We start from the raw sequence: 18,209 nt of genomic DNA, 5'->3' as shown, positions 1-18,209 counted from the left end.
GTACTACTAGGTCTAATTAAAGAAGACCTAATTCTTCTTTGTTAAGGTCCTTCCAGACTAGCTGTTTCCAGCTGGCAAGATGCATTCACTTAGTGAGCTATCTGTGTTAAAGCAGAGGAAGAGAAACCAATGAGGTCCAGAGAAGAGCAACAAGGCTGGTGAAGGGACTCGAGCAGAAGTCCTGTGAGGAGAGGCTGAGGGAGCTGGGGTTGTTCAGCCTGGAGAAGAGGAGGCTCAGGGGAGATCTCATCACTCTCTACAACTACCTGAAAGGAGGTTGTAACCAGGTGGAGGTTGGTCTCTTCCCCCAGGCAACTATCAGTAAGACAAGAGGGCGTGGTCTTAAGCTCTGCCAGGGGAGGTTGAGGTTAGATATTAGGAAGAAATTCTTTACAGAGGGTAATCAGGCATTGGAATGGGCTGCCCAGGGAGGTGGTGGATTCTCCGTCCCTGGAGGTTTTTAAGATGAGACTGGATGTGGCACTTAGTGCCATGGTCTAGTAACCATGGTGGTAGTGGATCAAGGATTGGACTTGATGATCTCAGAGGTCCTTTCCAACCTGACTGATTCTATGATTCTATGATCCAGACTCTGATCTGTGGACTACTTCCCAGCTTGACCTCAGCCCACTCTTATCTCTATATACCTGCCTGTTGATCATTGGGTAGTATCTGACCATGCTTACTATGACCAGACCTGTTCCTGACCTGTGGATCACCTTTCTGGATTGGCTTCATCCCTATGGATCTGCCTGTGCCTCATCCCCACAAACTTGTCTGGAGATATGGACTCTGGGCTGACCCTGGTTGCAGGTCCCAGGTCTACCTTGTTCCCTCCCTCATACCTTGTAGAATGGAGCCCTTGCTGGCTTGACCCCTGCCCTGCCAGCCTTGTTATCATGCTTGGCTCCCTGTCCTGTGGGAAGCAACTGGTCCATGCTGCTTGTTGACATTAACTTGGGAATACATCTCTGGCATGAGAGATTTGGTCAATGAAAAGCCCCTGCTCAGTAAATAGTGAAAACCAGTATCTATTACTCTGCATTTATCATATGTAAGACTTTTGCTTCTTAATGGCATCCTCATCACTTGGAGGAAACTCACTGAGAGAACACTCCTTAAGTCATAGAATCATAGAATGATAGAATATGCTGAGTTGGAAGGGACTCATCAGGATCATCAAGTCCAACTCCTGGTCCTGTGCAGGACATCCCAAGAATCACACCATGTGCCTGAAAGCATTGTCCAAATGCTTCTTGAACTTTGTCAGCCTTAGTGCTGTGACCACTTCCCTGGGGACACTGTTCCATGCTCAAACACCCTCTGGGTGAAAAACCCTTTCCTGATATCCAACCTAAACCTCCTCTGACTCATGCCATTTCCTCAAGTCCTGTCACTGGTCACAAGAGTAAAGAGATTGGTACCTGCCCCTCTGCTTCCCCTCATGAGGATGTTGAAGACCGCAATGTCTCCCCTCAGTGTCCTCTTCTCTAGGCTGAACAAACCAAGTGACCTCAGCCTATCATCAATAAGGCTTCCTCTCCAGACCCTTCACCATCCTCGTGGCCCTCCTTTGGAGGCTCTCTAATAGCTTAATGTCTTTTTTTACTGCACACAGTACTCGAGGTGAGGCCTCACCAGTGCAGAGTAGAGTGGGCCAATTACCTCCTTTGACCAACTGTCAATGCTGTGCCTAATGCACCCCAGGACATGGTTGGCCTTCCCAGCTGCCAGACCACACTGTTGACTCATATTCAACTTACCCTCAACCAGGACTCTGTAAGTATAGAAGAATCTTTCCAGAAGATTTACTTGAGAAGGCAAGGAAGCTCAAGGAAGCTTTGCTACCTGGGAAAAAGACATCTTCCCAGGAAGAGTCTTATGTGTTTTCTCCTCCTGCATTCCAGAGAGGTTGACTGCCTGGTACAACAGAAGATAAAGACATGCTTGAAGGCCCCTGCAGTGGGGGAGTCAGGCGGACGATAAAAAGGCTCTAACGAGAACAGCGTGTGCCCTTTTTCGTGCCCGGTGTTCATGCTGTCATGTTACTGTTCTTGGCTTTCGAAAATAAATTTTCCTAAATCCTTCCGCTGCCTGGTATCTGGGGTACCTGCACATAATCTTTCTTCACAAACCGGCAGGTCACTTTCCACAGCACTGCTCTCCAGTGTCTCCTTCCCTAGTCTAATACAAACAAGCAGGGTTGCTCTGTCCCAGGTGCAGAATCTGGCACTTTCCCTTGTTAAACTGCATACAGTTGGTGATTGCCCAGACCTCTGATTTGTCGAGGTCTCTCTGCCGGGCCTCTCTGCCCTCGAGGAAGTCGACAGTTCCTCCCAACTTAGTGTCATTGGCAAACTTTGAGTCCTTCGTCCAAGTTGTTTGTCATAGGTTTACTTGTTCTAAAAAACCAAGCAGGGAATTTTTCTTTCCCCTGCCTCACTGTAAAAGAAAGATGTTGAATGAGGGAGGGTGGTTTACCTTGGGTGATTGATCCACACAAAAGAACTAACTAGCAGGCCTGCATTCCAAGTTGATGGTCCTCCTAAAACTGTGGGGAGGGGTGATGAGTTCTTTATCTTTGCTCCTCAAAAATGGCAAGACACTTGACTTTTGCCTTAACTCAGGCAAGGTATGTGTTGGAAAGGCTCCAAGGTCGTTTTGTTCTCGACCTGATTATCTGGCTGTTTTCTGACTCCAGTTTTGCCTTTGTTTCCTGTGCCCTGTTCTGCCTCCAGCCCGGACCTGTTCGGACTTCATCGGAGAGATTTGACCCACCTGCAGAGGAACCTTTTGGGGAGGAGGTTACCCTTTCTCTTCTCCACTCCCCTGTTTGGCAGCGGTTTGTGCCCATCGATGAAGGGGGGGAAATCCTGGCCACAGCCAGCCGCAGACAGCGTGAGTTTCATGGGAAGAACCCGCCTTCTTTCCCCTTTTCCCCTTCCTCTTCTTGGTGTGTGGGGGGAAATCTCCATTGTCAGTTTCTCCTGCACACCGGGGCCCCACATGGCGACTGCCAGAGCCCAACAGCACCACAGAGCAACTGCAGGCTCTGCTCCTCCAGTGATCCAACATTGCCCCCTGCTGACCATGGTTAGAATTGCACCAAAAAGCAAAAAGTACCAAACTGTTTGCCTTTTTGAAGGGGATTTTTGGGTACAGGATTACTGTTTGGTTGTTTTTGTGTCCTTTTGTTGTTCTGCCAATACACATATATCCTTTAATAAAGGGCTGTTATTTTTTCCTTCCTCTATACTTCCTCAATTGGAGCCTCTTAATTTTGGATTTACAATTGCTTAGAGGGAGGAGTTTGGTCTTCCTCATAACTCATCCTCCGTAGCAAAACACTTCAGTCATTAAACTGAGACATCGTTAATGAAGATGCTCAAGAGAACTGGGGCAATGATGGAGCCCTGCAGAACCCCACTAGTGACTGGATGCCAGCCTGATGTAACCCCATTCACTATAATTCTTTGTGTTCAACCTGTGAACCAGTTGCTCACTCATTGCGTAACACAGTTATCCAGCTATGTGCTGGACATTTTGTCCAGAAGAGTACTGTGAGAGACAGTATCAAAAGCTTTGCCGAAGTCCAAAAAGATTACATCTACTGGCTTTCCTAGATCAACTAGGTGGATTACCCTATCGTAGAAGAAAATAAGGTTTAACAAGCAGGACTTTCCCCTCATGAAGCTGTACTGGCTGTGACCAATGACTACATTGTCCTCCAGGTGTTTTTCAATACCTCCCAGAATAATCTTTTCCATGATTTTATCCATCACTGAAGTGAGACTGACAGACCTGTAGTTTCCAGGGTCCTCCTTCTTGCCCCTTCTTGAAAATCGTGACAACCTTTGCTAGCTTCCAGTCTGCTGAGACCTCTCCAGATTCCCAAGACTGCTCAAAAATCATCGAGAGAGGTTGTGCGATGACATCAGCTAACTCTTTCAGAATTCTTGGATGAATCCCATTGGGCCCCATAAATTTCTAGCGATCCAGCTGGAGCAGCAGATCCCGCACAATTTCAGGGTCAATTCTCGCAGTCATGGTCCTCCAGTTCAGGGCACTGAGACCGCCTTGGTCCATTATCTGTGTTGAAGACAGAGGCAAAGAAAGCATTAAACATCTCTGCCTTGTCTCTGTCCCTGTTTGTGAGGTGACCATCCTCATCCTGTAATGGGTTGATGTTATTTCTGCACTGCCTATTGCCATTAATGTATTTGATAAAACTCTTATTTCCCCCCACATTTCTGGCAGATTCAATTTCAATGGAGCTTTGACCACACCAATTTTCTCCCTACAGTGGCAAGCAGTCTCTCTGTATTCTTCCCATGTCACCTGACCTTGCTTCCACTGGGCATATACCTTCCTTTTTTGCCTTATCTCCAAGAGAAGATTCCTGTTCAGCCAAGCTGGTCTTCTACCTTGCCTGATTGACTTCCAACATTTGGGAATTGCCTGCTCCTGTGCCCTTAGGAGGTGATGTTTAAAAAGTGACCAGCACTGATGGACCCCAGCACTGGCAAAAACATTTTCCCATGGGACCTTACTTAATTCCCTGAGCAACCTGAAGTCTGCGCTCCTCATGTCCAGAGTTGAGGTTTTGTTGGCACTTTTCCTTTTGTTGACAGAGATTTTAAACTCAATTGCTTCATGGTCTCTGTGGCCAAGATGGCCACCAATCTCCACTTCACTCACGAGATCCACTCTGTTGACAAGCAGCAGATCAAGGAGGGCATCTTTCCAAGTCAACTCCCTTAGGACCTGTTCCATAAAGTTTTCATCTAGGTTTTTTAGGAATCTTCTGGCCTGGGTTGTACCAGCTGTGTGATGTTCCCAGTTAATTTCTGGTAAGTTGAAGTCCCCCATGAGGACAAGGGCAGTTGACTTGGAAGTGTCCCTTAGTTCCTTAAAGAATAATTTGTCAGCATCATTGTCCTGGCCAGGAGTTCTAGAGTAGACTCCCACAATGACATCCATATTATTTGTTTGTCCCTTGATTCTTTCAACTGTACCATTACCAACTGAGAACTTCATATATTCCAACCCTTCCATTACATACAATGCCACCCCCCTGCATCTTCTGCCCTATCTATCCTTCCTGAAGAGCCTGTAACCATCCAACATGGCACTCCAGTCACAGGATTCGTCTCACCAGGTTTCACTTATGCCAGTGATGTCAAATCTCTGTGACTGGGTCAAAGTTTCAAGCTCCTCTTGTTTGTTCCTCATACTGCATGCATTGGTGTAGAAACATTTCAGGTACATTGTAACCAATACCATGTGAAGTAGATTGAGGGATCCTATTAATGCTCATTTCTTCAAATTTTGGCACATCATCCCATGGCTCATCACTGGCAAGCCTGGTTTTGTCCCTTTCCCCCTTCCCAGCTAGTTTAAAGCTCTATCAAGGAGCCCTGCTAGCTCCTGTGCTAGAACTCTTTTTTCCCCTCTGAGAAAGGCTCATCTCATCAGGTGTCAGTAGACCAGGTGTTGAATAGATCATCCCAATGATCTCAGGAAACATTGTGCCATAGCCATACAGGGATTTGAAATAGGAGGACAGGTCCAAAAGAGTTAACTAAGAAATTTGGGCCTGCTAACAAACTGCAAACATCCAAAACAATCTGCTTGTTCTGTTCTACTTACTGGACCTAAACTTAAGAGAATGGTAAAAGAACATGTAATAGGTCTAGAGGTAATAAATTAAGATGCAGTAGGATAAGGTAGACATTTGAATAGAAGAAACAGGCCGGGAGCCAAGGTTTTTTCCAAACTTCAGTGAGCGGGAGAGGACACTCTTCCTGGGGAATATCCCCTCTGGACTGCTATGTTCTGGTTTTGTCTGTATTTGACCTAATAGTGTTTATATGGGGGAAAACAAAGCACCTAAGTTTCCTTTGGTTGCTTTTTTGTCTATGCTTTAAGACACCTATTATGTATTCTTGGAAAATAGCAGTTGTCATAGCAGTTTGTGTGTTTTATATTGCTTTGCTAATTTTGTGTTTTCTTGCTTTGTGTTGGAGGCAATACCGAGCTCCTGAAGTGTCTGTCCACCCTAAACCAACCATAGAAACATCTTGTTAAACTCGTATGGGGAGGGGGTCTGAAAAATTGACTGTGAATACACCACATAGTTTGAAACCTAGAATTAAGATCTGTCCATTTTGCAATTGTTCATTGTATGTGCGTGCTTTATGTAATAACTGTTTGAAGTATATTTTAGGACCCAGATCTTCCCAGGAAATAAGATTAGGTTGGACTTTATATTTGTATTGTGTTAGATGTGGAAATAATCAAACTCTGGAGGAAACTAGGTGCATCCGATATTACTGTTGTAGAACTCATAGGTCAGTGTTTCTTTCAATACGTTCAGGGTCTTAACATCTGGTTTGTATTTTGTGGTTTAAGTATATAGATTTGTTATAGAGTGTGCATTTGGTGGTCAACAACAGTTTTTTGTAGATTTTTGTGGATATACGGGCTTATTGTAGAAACCAGGTGTATTTGTGGTCTAAGGGTGACATCTTGTGGATTTTTGTATTAGTGCAAGTTGGTTACAAAACCAGTGATTTTTAAAACTGGTTATAAAACTGGTGATTTTAGGAAATCTCTGTTGAAAAGCAATATTTAGGTCTGACAGTTAAATATTGTTTGGAGTATAATAGCTGTGGTTGTTAGCATATCTTAGATTTAATCCCCTATTTTCATAATGGGAGTCAGTGCAAGTAAGGAAATAAACTCCAATACTCCTGTGGGATGCATATTGAGCCATTGGAAGGATCTGGGAGGAACCCCTGGGGGTAACCTGAGTAAAAAGACCTTTTTAAATTATTGCCAGAATTGGTGGCCTTTATATACTTTAGATGATGGTGAAAAATGACCCCCACAGGGAAGTATTAACTACAATACCATCTTACAGCTTATGTTATTCCTCCATAGAGAGCAGAAATGGGATGAGGTCATGTATGCAGATATGTTTTTCACTTTAAGAAACAAACCAGAGTGGCAGAAAAGCTGTGGAATTAATGTAGCCCCCCAGGACCCTCTTGTGCTGGCATTGGAAAGAGATCAGAAAAGTAGTAAGCCAAGAAAGCATTGCTGTGATGCCTGTAGCATAGGTCAGAGGTGTCTTAAGCTGGGAAAGAGAGAGTGATGAAGATAGTATCCTGGACCCTCAGGAATTGCAGTCGACACATTTTAGAGGACTAGAACCAACTAGGCAAGGACCAGGTAGCCCCCAGGAGTTGGGATTAGGGGCGGATGACTCTTAGGAGTATAGCTGAGAGTGTGGAGGACCCCGAGGAAGGAATAAGTAGCACTCATCGTGGTCAGACTTTGGCACAGAACACTAGAAGGAGGAGTGGGGTCAGGATGAGCTCAGACAGCAGGGACGGGTCACATGTTAGTACCCCTGCGTCAGGTAATAACACCTACAGGCACACAGGAAAAAGTGAAAGCACCCTTTTCGGCTAGTGATCTGAACAGCTGGAGGGAGGAAGCTAAGTGCTTCAGGGAGAATCCTGAGAAAGTGGCTAAGATATTTGAATTAATTGCAAAGAATCAAGAAACAGATTGGACAGATATTGACTTGATGTTATCAGAGTTGACAGAAACAGAAAAAGAACTTGTAATAAAAACAGTTAGACGAGAAGTAGTAAGCCAGATTGCTACGGGAGTTTTAACAGGGGATGTAGATCAAATTTTCCCATTGCAACAACCTAATTGGAATCTGAATAACCCAGACCATTATAGAATGCTGATGAAATATAGAGATCTGATTAAAGTGGGATTACAAAACGCTATCCCTAGAGCAGTGAACTGGGCAGCTTTGTATGACGTAAGGCGGGGATGAAATGAAACCCCCACAGAATTTTTGGATAGACTGAGAGCTGCCATGAGAAAATATACTACTCTAGATCCATCATCAGAAGAAGGTAAATTACATTTGGTGGGGTTATTAATGGGGCAATGTAATCCTGATATTAGAAAAAGGTTGCAGAAAATAGAACACCCTGCCAATAAAGATTTAGAGGTATTGATGAATAAAGTCTGGAAAGTGTACAACAACAGGGAAAAGAGGGAAGATAGAAGGCTTACAAGGGCAATGATTGCAGTTTTAACACAGAACCCGGTAACAGCAGGACGGTATTACAGGGATCGTGGCCGTGGACAGGCAACACAGGGGAGGGGAGGTTTACCCTTCAAGCATCTGGTCTCTGACAGGAGTATGACCCATTAATCACTACCCTCTGAGCCCAACCATCCAAACTATCTAGGTGTCCAGTCATAGAGACCACAACATCTTAAGTTGAATACATGTGTATTATGGGAGACGGTGTCTAAAGTCTTGTTGAAGTCCAAGTAAGTGACATCAACTGTTCTCCCCTTGTCTACACATTCAGTCATTTTATCATAGAAGGCAAGTCTAAGCTGACTGTTCCAAATCACCTTTTTTCTCCTTTATGGACCCAGAAATATTATCTGAGACTCACTCCATGATTTTCCCAAGAACCAAAGTAAGGATATCTGTCCTTGATCTCCCATGCTTGTCCCTTTGGTTTTTTTTAAAGATGAATACATTTGCCCTTCTCTATATAGAGGTTGAGTATCTCCCTCAGTCTCCATAGTCTTTCAAAGGTGATACAACAGTGGTCTTGCAATGCAATCAGCAGCATTCTTGGATGCAGTCCATCTGGTCCAATGTATGTGCATGAGTCAAGTTCTCCCAATAATCCCTGGCATGATCCTCATCCACTTCCGGTAGTTCCTCTACTCCTTGAACCCTACTTCTAAGTACAGAGGTCTGAGAAACTCTGTCAGTGAAAACTCAGGTAAAGAAGGCATTGAGTACTTCAACCTTATCACAGCCTGTACACTGTGAATAAATTGCCCACTTTATTCAGTAATGGTCATATATTTTCCTTGTTCAGCCTTTTACTACTATTGCAGCAGTAGAAGCTCTTCTTGTTGCCTTTAATGTTCCTTGCAAGTCTTAACTCTAGTTGAGCTTTGGCTTTCCTAATATTCCTTTTACATACCTAGGCAATTTTTCTAAATTATCCCTTTGTAGCATTTTCCTGCTTCTACCTCCTGTATACTGTGGTTTTGTTTTGAAACTCAGTCATGAGCACTCTGTCTGGCCTAGTTGGCCTACCAATATGTCTACTTGTTTTCCTGAGTTTCAAGGGGAACCATTCTTATATTTGAAGGAGATTTGCTCTAGGTTTTGTTATATTTTTATAAGACAAAGATTTTTGTGAACATGATTTGGGAAAGTAATTTTCTTAAGAATGACCACTATGCTATGAGAATTGACACAGCAATTTTAAAGCATTTTTATAGTTGAAATTTTCATATGTTGAAATGTTCATGTATCAGTTTTGTTCTATTACAATCTGTTTCAGATTTTATACTACTTTGATTATTAAATCAGCATTCTGGAGGGAAATGGTATTAACACTGTTATCACCTACATTTTCACTTCTTCCAAGTTTGACCAAGTCATAAAAAGTTTTTGTCTTGTGATGTGCTTTATTAACTATCAGCAGCAAAATCAGTGGAATGTTGCAAGAAAAAGTATCATATAGTAGAATGATTAGTTACACATTTTCTTAGAAAACACCTTTTTAAAAAAACTGCACAAAAAATGCTGAGTGAGTTATATATACCTTGTTCAGTCCCTTGGGCTTCAGTGAGGTTGCAAATGTTCTCACCTGCAGAATAGTACAATTTCAAGAGTTCTTAAAGCCTAAATATTGACCTAATTTACACACAAATAACAACCACTACTTTGTCATGGTTAGATAGGTATGAAAATTAGCAGTACTTGCTCTTTTATTTATATCTTCTCATTACTGTTAATACAAAAAAGTGCATACTTTCTGTGCTGTTTTCATTTAAATAAAATAAAAAATCAAATAAATTTGTCTCAGACTTGAAAAGCAGAAGAAAGTTTTGGCAGTAACAGTAGCAAGAATATGATTTATATGCAACATGATTCTGAGTTCTGGCAGGACTTACTGGACTGTGAGAGGGAAAATCTAGTATAGTACAGCAACATTGGAACCAGACTTTCAACTTTCATGGTTGCAGGCAACATACTATGTGCCATTTCATGTGCTAACTATATGTGTAATTTTCATCTGCATCTAGTAGTGTATCACTGTGAGAAAACCACTGATAAATAAAAAGTACCTAGTATAACTGTGGTGGGTTGACCTTGTTGCCCGTAACGAAAACACAAACCAACAGAGTGCCGGTTTATGGGTGCTTTATTCGGGGCCCCGGGAACCTGAGGACTAGCGTCCCAAGTCAGGATTCCGAAGACCCTCATTTTCAGTTCAGTTTTTATACCTTTACACAAACATGTCTACGTGCAGTTCTTACTTGTAAGCAGTTACACTTAGTTACAAACACAAACTCATATTTCATACTGATAACAATTGGTAATCATCTACTTTTAATCATAAATCTGTTTAAGTTGTCCTACTCCATAGAAACCCCATAGAAACTGTTCAGCAAACCCTTACTGTATCTAAGGTAACAAATCGTTATATACATGCTTGGCTAAATCTTTTGATTATTGTTCCTACCTCTTCAGTACATTCCATTCTCACGAACAAGGCTGCTAACCTACTACTTTGGAGTGCTGCTCTCTAGGCCTACTCTCCTACTAAGCCTTAGCCATTCTACTACTAAATTTGAATCATTCTGCAACATGTCCCCCCTTTTGAGCATTCTTCAGGCTTTTCCTGCAAGGATGCTCAAATGTAGCAATCTTCAAGCTGCAGTTTCTTGATGAACAGGAGGTGATCCATCTTGCGGTGAGATTACTTCTTTTCTTGTTATGGCTTTCATGATGCGTCTCGTATGTTGACCTTCTTTTACAATCATTCCTAAAAGACACTTATAAACAATCATGGCTATAACAATAATTATTACAATCAATATTCCGTACTGGATAACAGAAGATATCCATCCTGACACATGAAGACCTAGGGAGCTGAATAATTCTCCTATCCAATTGTGTTCTACTTCCTTTTGTAATTCATGAACATTTTCGTCAATTTGTTCTAATTGACTAATATCTTTCTCTACTTCTTGAGTGACATTTGGGATGTGCACGCAACAATGGTCGTCCTTTGCATGCAGGTATCCACAGACTCCGTGTTCCTTTAATAGGATTAAATCTAAAGCCATTCGATTCTGTACTGTCATCCTAGTGGTGGCTTGTAATTGTAAATTTAGATCTTTAAATCCTTTCTTAGTGACCGCTGCTAGCCTTTCAGTTTGCCCCATTAATTTAAACAACATCTCTCTGTTTCGGTATGTTGAGATTGGTGCAAACAAAGATTCTAATACCCATCCAAATTTAACTCCTGCTGATGGTTCATGCCAATCTCCCAACCTCAAGTCATCAATGTCCTTACTAATTTCTCTTTTTCCCCGTGGTTGTTTTTCTACTGATGTTAACTTATCCTGTTTCCAGAATGGGCAGAGAGTAGGTATCCCTAGTGTGACAGGCACAACAGGACCATCTATTGGCATGTGGGTGGTCCACTGGCCATGCCCCATTACCCACACTAAATTTCCTGGACTCTTAACGGTGGTGGTACGACAATCAATGTTTCTCACAGATCTTTTAATAGTATGATTATATCCTCGACATTCACATCCTAACTGCAAGAGTGTTTTGACTGGTATCAAGCCTATTTCATCGTCTGGGGTATCGCATGTGTATATTCGAATACAATTCCAATTCTCCTTTGTACGTGTTTCTGTCCTCCAATTATGATTTCCTCTATTACCTGCAGAATAAGTTTGATTCTTTTTCCCTTTCCAGTGAATACATCAGTGTACTTTTCCAATATAAGTCTCTAGTAAGCTGGGTCCCCAAATCGTTTGCCACTCCTCCATAGTTGTAGAGCTAGTAATATTTTGACATACTTCTTCTTGTTTTTCTCGTTTTATTTGAACTGGAACTTTAGAACAGGGGTATGTTACCAAATCTGTAACTAAACAAGATCCCTTTAATTGGCCAATATCTTCGCCTGTTACCCATGTCCCAACTACTACCCATCGGAAAAATCCGGGCATCTGTTCACATTGTTTTTTGGTCATTTTGTCTTTTAATAAACATGCATCTGTCATTTCGTTCCATGTTTTGGTTACAAATCTGCAATTCCATGTAGTATTCTTAAACACTTTAGGAATTTCTGGCACTGGAATTATTCCCCATGGGATTGGGTCTCCTGCAGCATAAGGCATAGGGAGACATGCAGTGATTTTTGTGACATTCTGTACTTTCCCAAAATCACGAATTAGGCCTACGACTAGGTTTTCTTGTTCTACTTCTCGATCTGGAATCTGCAGGTTACTTACTTGCCGGGTTGTTCTTTCAGTCTTTATGTGGACGACAGTAATTCCAGTATCCCACCAGTCATCTCTATTTATCCAGCAAGTATATTGGCCCTCATCTTCTCCTCTTTGTATTTCTTTGATTTTCAAAACTATTACATCTGCCTTCTTTTCAATCTGATGTCTCTTCCCGACTTTCAAGTTCTGTCCCTTAAACCACCACCCATATTCAGAATACTGTCCTTCTGAAATTTTGCAACTTAAAGTCAGATCGCTTCCTTCCTGGGCCGGGTAAACACTGTATTCTGGTCTAACTCTTACTCCTTGATGTGGTACAGCCACTGCTGTCCTTATCCCGTAATCTTTTTCTTTTCCACATGAGACCACACAAAGAAATGTACCCTCTGTTTTTCCTACTCTGGGATCAGAAATATTCAGCCACCCTTTACCTTCCTTACTATTAGACCACCAGCTAACTCCTTGATTTTGTGATTCCCAAGATTGATTTGTCATATTCAATTTCCACCACTTTACTTTAACTGATTTCTGACAATTATCAAATTGGAAGGCACAATTGATTTTTAAGGGAGGACCATCCCACATGTCAAATTGTTTCCTAGTGGGCATAACTCGCACTTTGGTCACCGTTTTCTGGGTCGTGTTTATTGTCCGTATTTCTATATGTTCATAATCAAAACTTTCCCAAATCCAAACTACACACATATATGTTCCTTCCATAGCTTTAGACACTTTGGGTACCTGCAGGACGGTATAACCTTTTTGTTGTGTCGCATCCCAAACTGTCGTCACTCCTTCTGTCATGGCTCGATCTTGATCTCTCCATCTCCATTTGACTTTAACATCTCTTAATTCAGCTCCCTGGTCATCAGAAAACAGACAGGTTAAATTCACATCAGTGTACTCTGGTACAAATAAATAAGGATCTGGGGTCTCAATTCTCACGGTGGTCTCTGCTAAACTCATCAACCCCAGGAATACTACAATTCTCAATGGTTGGCTCGAAATACCATCCTTGTAGGTGAGAGAGGTTCTACCGACCACGAGACTGGAACCTTCTTGATTCGGGTGTAATGGATCCAATTGTCGATTCCCTCGACCTTCACCGCCGTGTAAGTGGTCATTATCACCTGGCGAGGACCGTCCCATGTTTCCTTTAATGGTTCCACCGACCAGTTCTTCACATAGACTTGGTCTCCTGGAGAAATGTCATGAACCGGATTCTCCAGGGGCAGAGGTCGATTCCACTGCAGCGCTCCTCTGAGGGTTGTGAGAGTTTTATTTAAGGATAACACATAGTTAAACACTGCTTGATCCCCCACCACATGAGGATCCCCTTGATAGGTAGCTGCATGATAGGGCTTGCCATACAATATTTCGTATGGACTTACTCCTATTCTCTCCCTGGGTTTAATCCTGATTCTCAGCAAGGCAAGAGGTAGCGCTTGGGGCCACGGGATTTTTGCTTCTTGACAAATTTTCTTTAATTGACCCTTCAATGTCTGATTCATCCTCTCTACTTGTCCACTAGATTGCGGTCTCCATGGTGTATGGAGATTCCATGTTATTCCTAATATAGTAGATATTTCTTGCACTATCCCTGCGGTAAAGTGTGGCCCTCGATCAGATGATAACCCTAGAGGTACCCCAAATCTCGGAATAATTTCTCTCAGAAGAGTCTTAACTACTTCCTTTGCTTGATTAGTCCTGCATGGAAAGGCTTCTGGCCATCCCGAAAAGGTACAAACATATACTAACAAATACTTATAGGATTGGGCCTTAGGCAACTCAGAAAAATCTATTTGCCAATAGTCTCCTGGTAACTGTCCTATCTGTAACTTTCCCATTTGTACCTGTTTTCTGACCACTGGGTTATTTTTAATACACATGGGACACATTGCATTTACCCTTTTTGCTAATGTTAACATCTGGTTTGAGAGAACCTCATTTTTCAGAAATTTTACCATTGCTTCTGCACCCCAGTGGCACTTGTTATGTTCCGTCTCGAGTACTGCTTTCATTATTCTGACAGGTAAGATTACTTGTCCTATGGGAGTAATGTACCACCCTTTAATATTTTTCCTTGCTTTTGTTATTTGAGCTAATTTCTCATCTTCTTGTGAATAATATGGTTTTTCTTCCATATATGCTATTGCTGGATTATTCCGAACGGGTAAAAGAGCCATCTGAGTCCATACCTCTCTGGCGGCTTGTTTAGCCGCTTGGTCAGCCTGTCGATTACCTTGAAATTCTCGTCCGGGATCAGTTTGATGTCCTCTGACATGCATTATTGCCACTGCCGAAGGCTTGTGTATTGCCTCTAGCAATTGTAAAATTTCTTCTCGATGTTTAATTGATGTCCCTTGAGAAGTAAGAAGTCCTCTCTCTTTCCAGAGTGCTCCGTGAACATGAACTACTCCAAAGGCATATTTGGAGTCAGTCCATATATTAACTCTCCTTCCTTGACTTAGTATTAAAGCTCTCACCAATGCCCAAATTTCGGCCTTTTGTGCAGACGTACCTGGGGGTAGTGCATTTGCTTCTATCACTTCTTGTAGAGTGACCACTGCATACCCAGCATACCTGGTGCCATTCTCCACAAAGCTAGATCCGTCAGTATACAACTCCCAGTCAGGATCTGTCAGTGGTTCATCCTTCAGGTCTTTTCTACTCGCGTAGACCTGTTCAATGGTCTCTACACAGTCGTGCTCCAGGACACCTTCTTCCTTTGTAGACCTAAGGAATTCTGCTGGGTTGAGATGGTTAGTGATTTTCAGTTCAACATCATCTTGCTCTCTTAACAGAGCCTGATATTGTAACATACGGCTAGAGGAGAGCCAATGCCCCCCTTTTTGTTCCAAAACTGCTATGACCATGTGGGGCACGTACACCACCATGTGTTTCCCCAGAGTCAATTTTCGTGCTTCTTGAATTAGAATAACCGTCGCTGCCACGGCTCTGAGGCACCCCGGTCATCCCCCACTTACTGCGTCCAGTTGTTTGGAGAAATACCCCACCGGTCTCTTCCAGGATCCCAACCGCTGAGTGAGTACTCCTAAAGCCGTTCGTTGTCTCTCACAGACATAAAGCTGGAATTCTTTGGTTAGGTCTGGTAGTCCCAGGGCAGGTGCTTCCTGGAGGGCTCTTTTCAGTTCCTGGAATGCTTTCTCCTGCTTCGTCCCCCAGGTCAGCTTGGGCTCTTTTACTGCTTCATATAATGGTCTGGCAGTCAGCCCAAAGTTGGGAATCCACAGCCTGCACCATCCGACCATTCCTAGAAAAGATCTTAATTCTTGATTATTTCGGGGTACTGGGATAGCACATATTGCTTGTATACGATTTGCACCCAAACGCCGAACTCCTTGAGAAATTTCACATCCCAGATAAATAACTTTCTGTTTTACTAGTTGAGCCTTTTCTTTTGAAACCCGGTAGCCTGCTTGCCCCAGCATGTTTAACAGTTTAATGGTTAACTGACGACAGAGTCCCTGTTCTGCAGCTCCCAGGAAGATGTCATCAACATACTGAAGTATTATATATGAAAAAGGAGATTCCTTTACCTGAGTAGTCTTCCATTCTTCAAGTTCTTTTGCTAACTGATTACCGAATATTGTAGGTGAACATTTGAATCCTTGTGGTAATCGAGTCCAAGTAAGCTGTCGCTTTCGTCCAGTCTCTGGGTTTTCCCACTCAAAGGCAAAAATCTTCCAACTTTCTGGTGCCAGTGGTATGCAGAAGAAGGCATCTTTCAAGTCAATCACTGTAAACCACTGAAATCTCTCAGAAACAGATGTTAACAAAGTATAGGGATTTGCTACTACTGGGTGGATATCTTTTGTAATGAGGTTTACTGCTCTCAAGTCTTGTACTAACCTATACTTACCATTAGGCTTTCTTACTGGAAAAATGGGAGTATTAAACTCTGACTCACATTCTTTTAATATCCCTAAAACTAGAAACTGTGAGATCATTGGGGCTATTCCTTTCCTAGCTTCTAAACTAATTGGGTATTGTCGCACTCTAACAGGTTGTGCTCCTTCTTTTAATTCTATTCTAACTGGAGTAGCAGCTTTGGATTTTCCAGGGACCCCTGTTTCCCATACCCAGGGCACTACAGCCTGTTCTATTTCCTGCGGTATCTCCTCTTTTTCTACCTCTTTTACAACAAAAATTTTTGCTAAGTTCTCTTCCGGAATTTCTATCTTGACCCTTCCTTTTTCAAATATAATTTTAGCTTGCAAGGCTGAGAGCAGATCTCTTCCTAGTAAACATTCAGGACTGTTGGGCATATACAAAAATTGATGATCTAATTCTTTTCCTCTAAATTTGATATCTAGGGGTCTTAGAAACGTCTTTTCTTCTATTTGTCCTGAAACTCCTACCACCCATGCAGTTGAATCACTTAATGGCCCCATCAATTTATTCATTGCCGAGAAACTAGCTCCAGTATCTATTCTAAATTCTGTCGGCTCTCCCTCTACTTCTAAAACAACTGTTAAATCCCGATCTAGTCAGCTTTGATTCTGGTAATTCCCTAACATAAACGCTTGAGCGACACCTTGTGGCGTGCCCACATTAACAGGGTTTTGCAAATTTGCAAAGCTCTGGGGGCTCCACGGATTCATTCCATTTCCAGCATTCAGTGGGCATTCATTTTTCCAATGTCCCTGTCCTTTACAAAGAGCACATTGATTTGGACCTATCTTACCACGTCCTCCCCCACATTGATTTCCGAATCCCGATTGTTTGTTAAATCCTCTACCCATTCCTCCCCTTCCTCTATTACCACGACCCCGTCCTCTATGGCTACTGGCCCCATTATTCCCTCCTGGAGCTTGCAGAAGTGCCAATAAGCTTGCTTGCTGCCTCTTAGTAGATTCCTTTTCTCTATTGTTGTACACTTTCCAGGCTACTTCTAATAATTTTTCCAAATCTCTTGTCTCCCCACCTTCTAACTTCTGAAGCTTTTTCCTAATGTCTTCCTGTGATTGTCCCATAAAAATCAATGCTAATTGCAATTTTCCTGATTCATCTTCAACATCTAAATTTGTATATTTCCGTGCTGTCTCTTTTAACCTCTCTAAGAAGGCTGAAGGAGATTCCCCTTTATCCTGTCTTACTGAGTATAACTTTGACCAGTTTAGTGTTTTTGGTATCCCACATCGTACTCCTTCTACCAATAATTCCTGGTAAATTCTTAACTTTTTATAATCTCCAGACACATTCGGATCCCACTCAGGATCTTCTCGCGGTACAAAATCATTTACTGTTCCCCGTGCTGCCCGTGGCAAAGTTCGAATTCTTTCTTTCGCTTTTTCCACCATCACCCTGAATACCATTTCCTTCTCTGTTGAATCCAGAATTGTATCTAACAATACCTGTAAATCATTCCAGTCCGGATTTTGAGTTTTTATAACCATTTTTATAATACGAGCTACCCGCTCCGGATTTTCTCGATATGTCCCAGCTGACTGTTTCCAGATTAATAAGTCATTAGGTGAAAATGGAACTTTCACCATAACTTTCCTCCTGTCTGCTCCAACTGCTTCCCGCAAAGGGGCCATCAATCTAGGGGGTGAGGGCGAAACGTCTGTCTCCCTTCCCCCTCCCCGTCTCTTTTCTCTACTCCTTCCCCTTTCTTTTCGCCCCCTCCGAGTCCGTTCTGCTAACGGAGTTCTATCAAAACCACATTCTCGCTCTCTCTCTTCCTCCTCATCCGAGGACGATTCTAGTGGGGGCACGGTGGGCGATCGTGCCCTCCCACGTGAAGAGAAACTATCTCCCGGGGGCGCACTTGGAGTTATGCTGGGGGAGACTAACAAAGACACATC

General features: G+C 42.6%; 1 protein-coding gene across 1 annotated transcript; it reads right to left on the bottom strand.

Moving 5' to 3' along the window:
* Positions 1-13,367: 13,367 nt before the first annotated feature.
* On the bottom strand, positions 13,368-17,942 carry LOC116779983. The gene is given in 3 exon segments (XM_032674486.1): positions 13,368-13,739; positions 14,577-16,756; positions 17,165-17,942. Coding segments are annotated over 3 exon segments (3,330 nt in total).
* Between the last annotated feature and the right edge of the window lie 267 nt (positions 17,943-18,209).

Source organism: Chiroxiphia lanceolata, chromosome W (assembly GCF_009829145.1).
Source record: "Chiroxiphia lanceolata isolate bChiLan1 chromosome W, bChiLan1.pri, whole genome shotgun sequence".
In the NCBI taxonomy this organism is placed as follows: Eukaryota; Metazoa; Chordata; class Aves; order Passeriformes; family Pipridae; genus Chiroxiphia; species Chiroxiphia lanceolata.
Note: the sequence above shows the minus strand (reverse complement) of the source record. Positions and strands in the feature narration are given on the sequence as shown.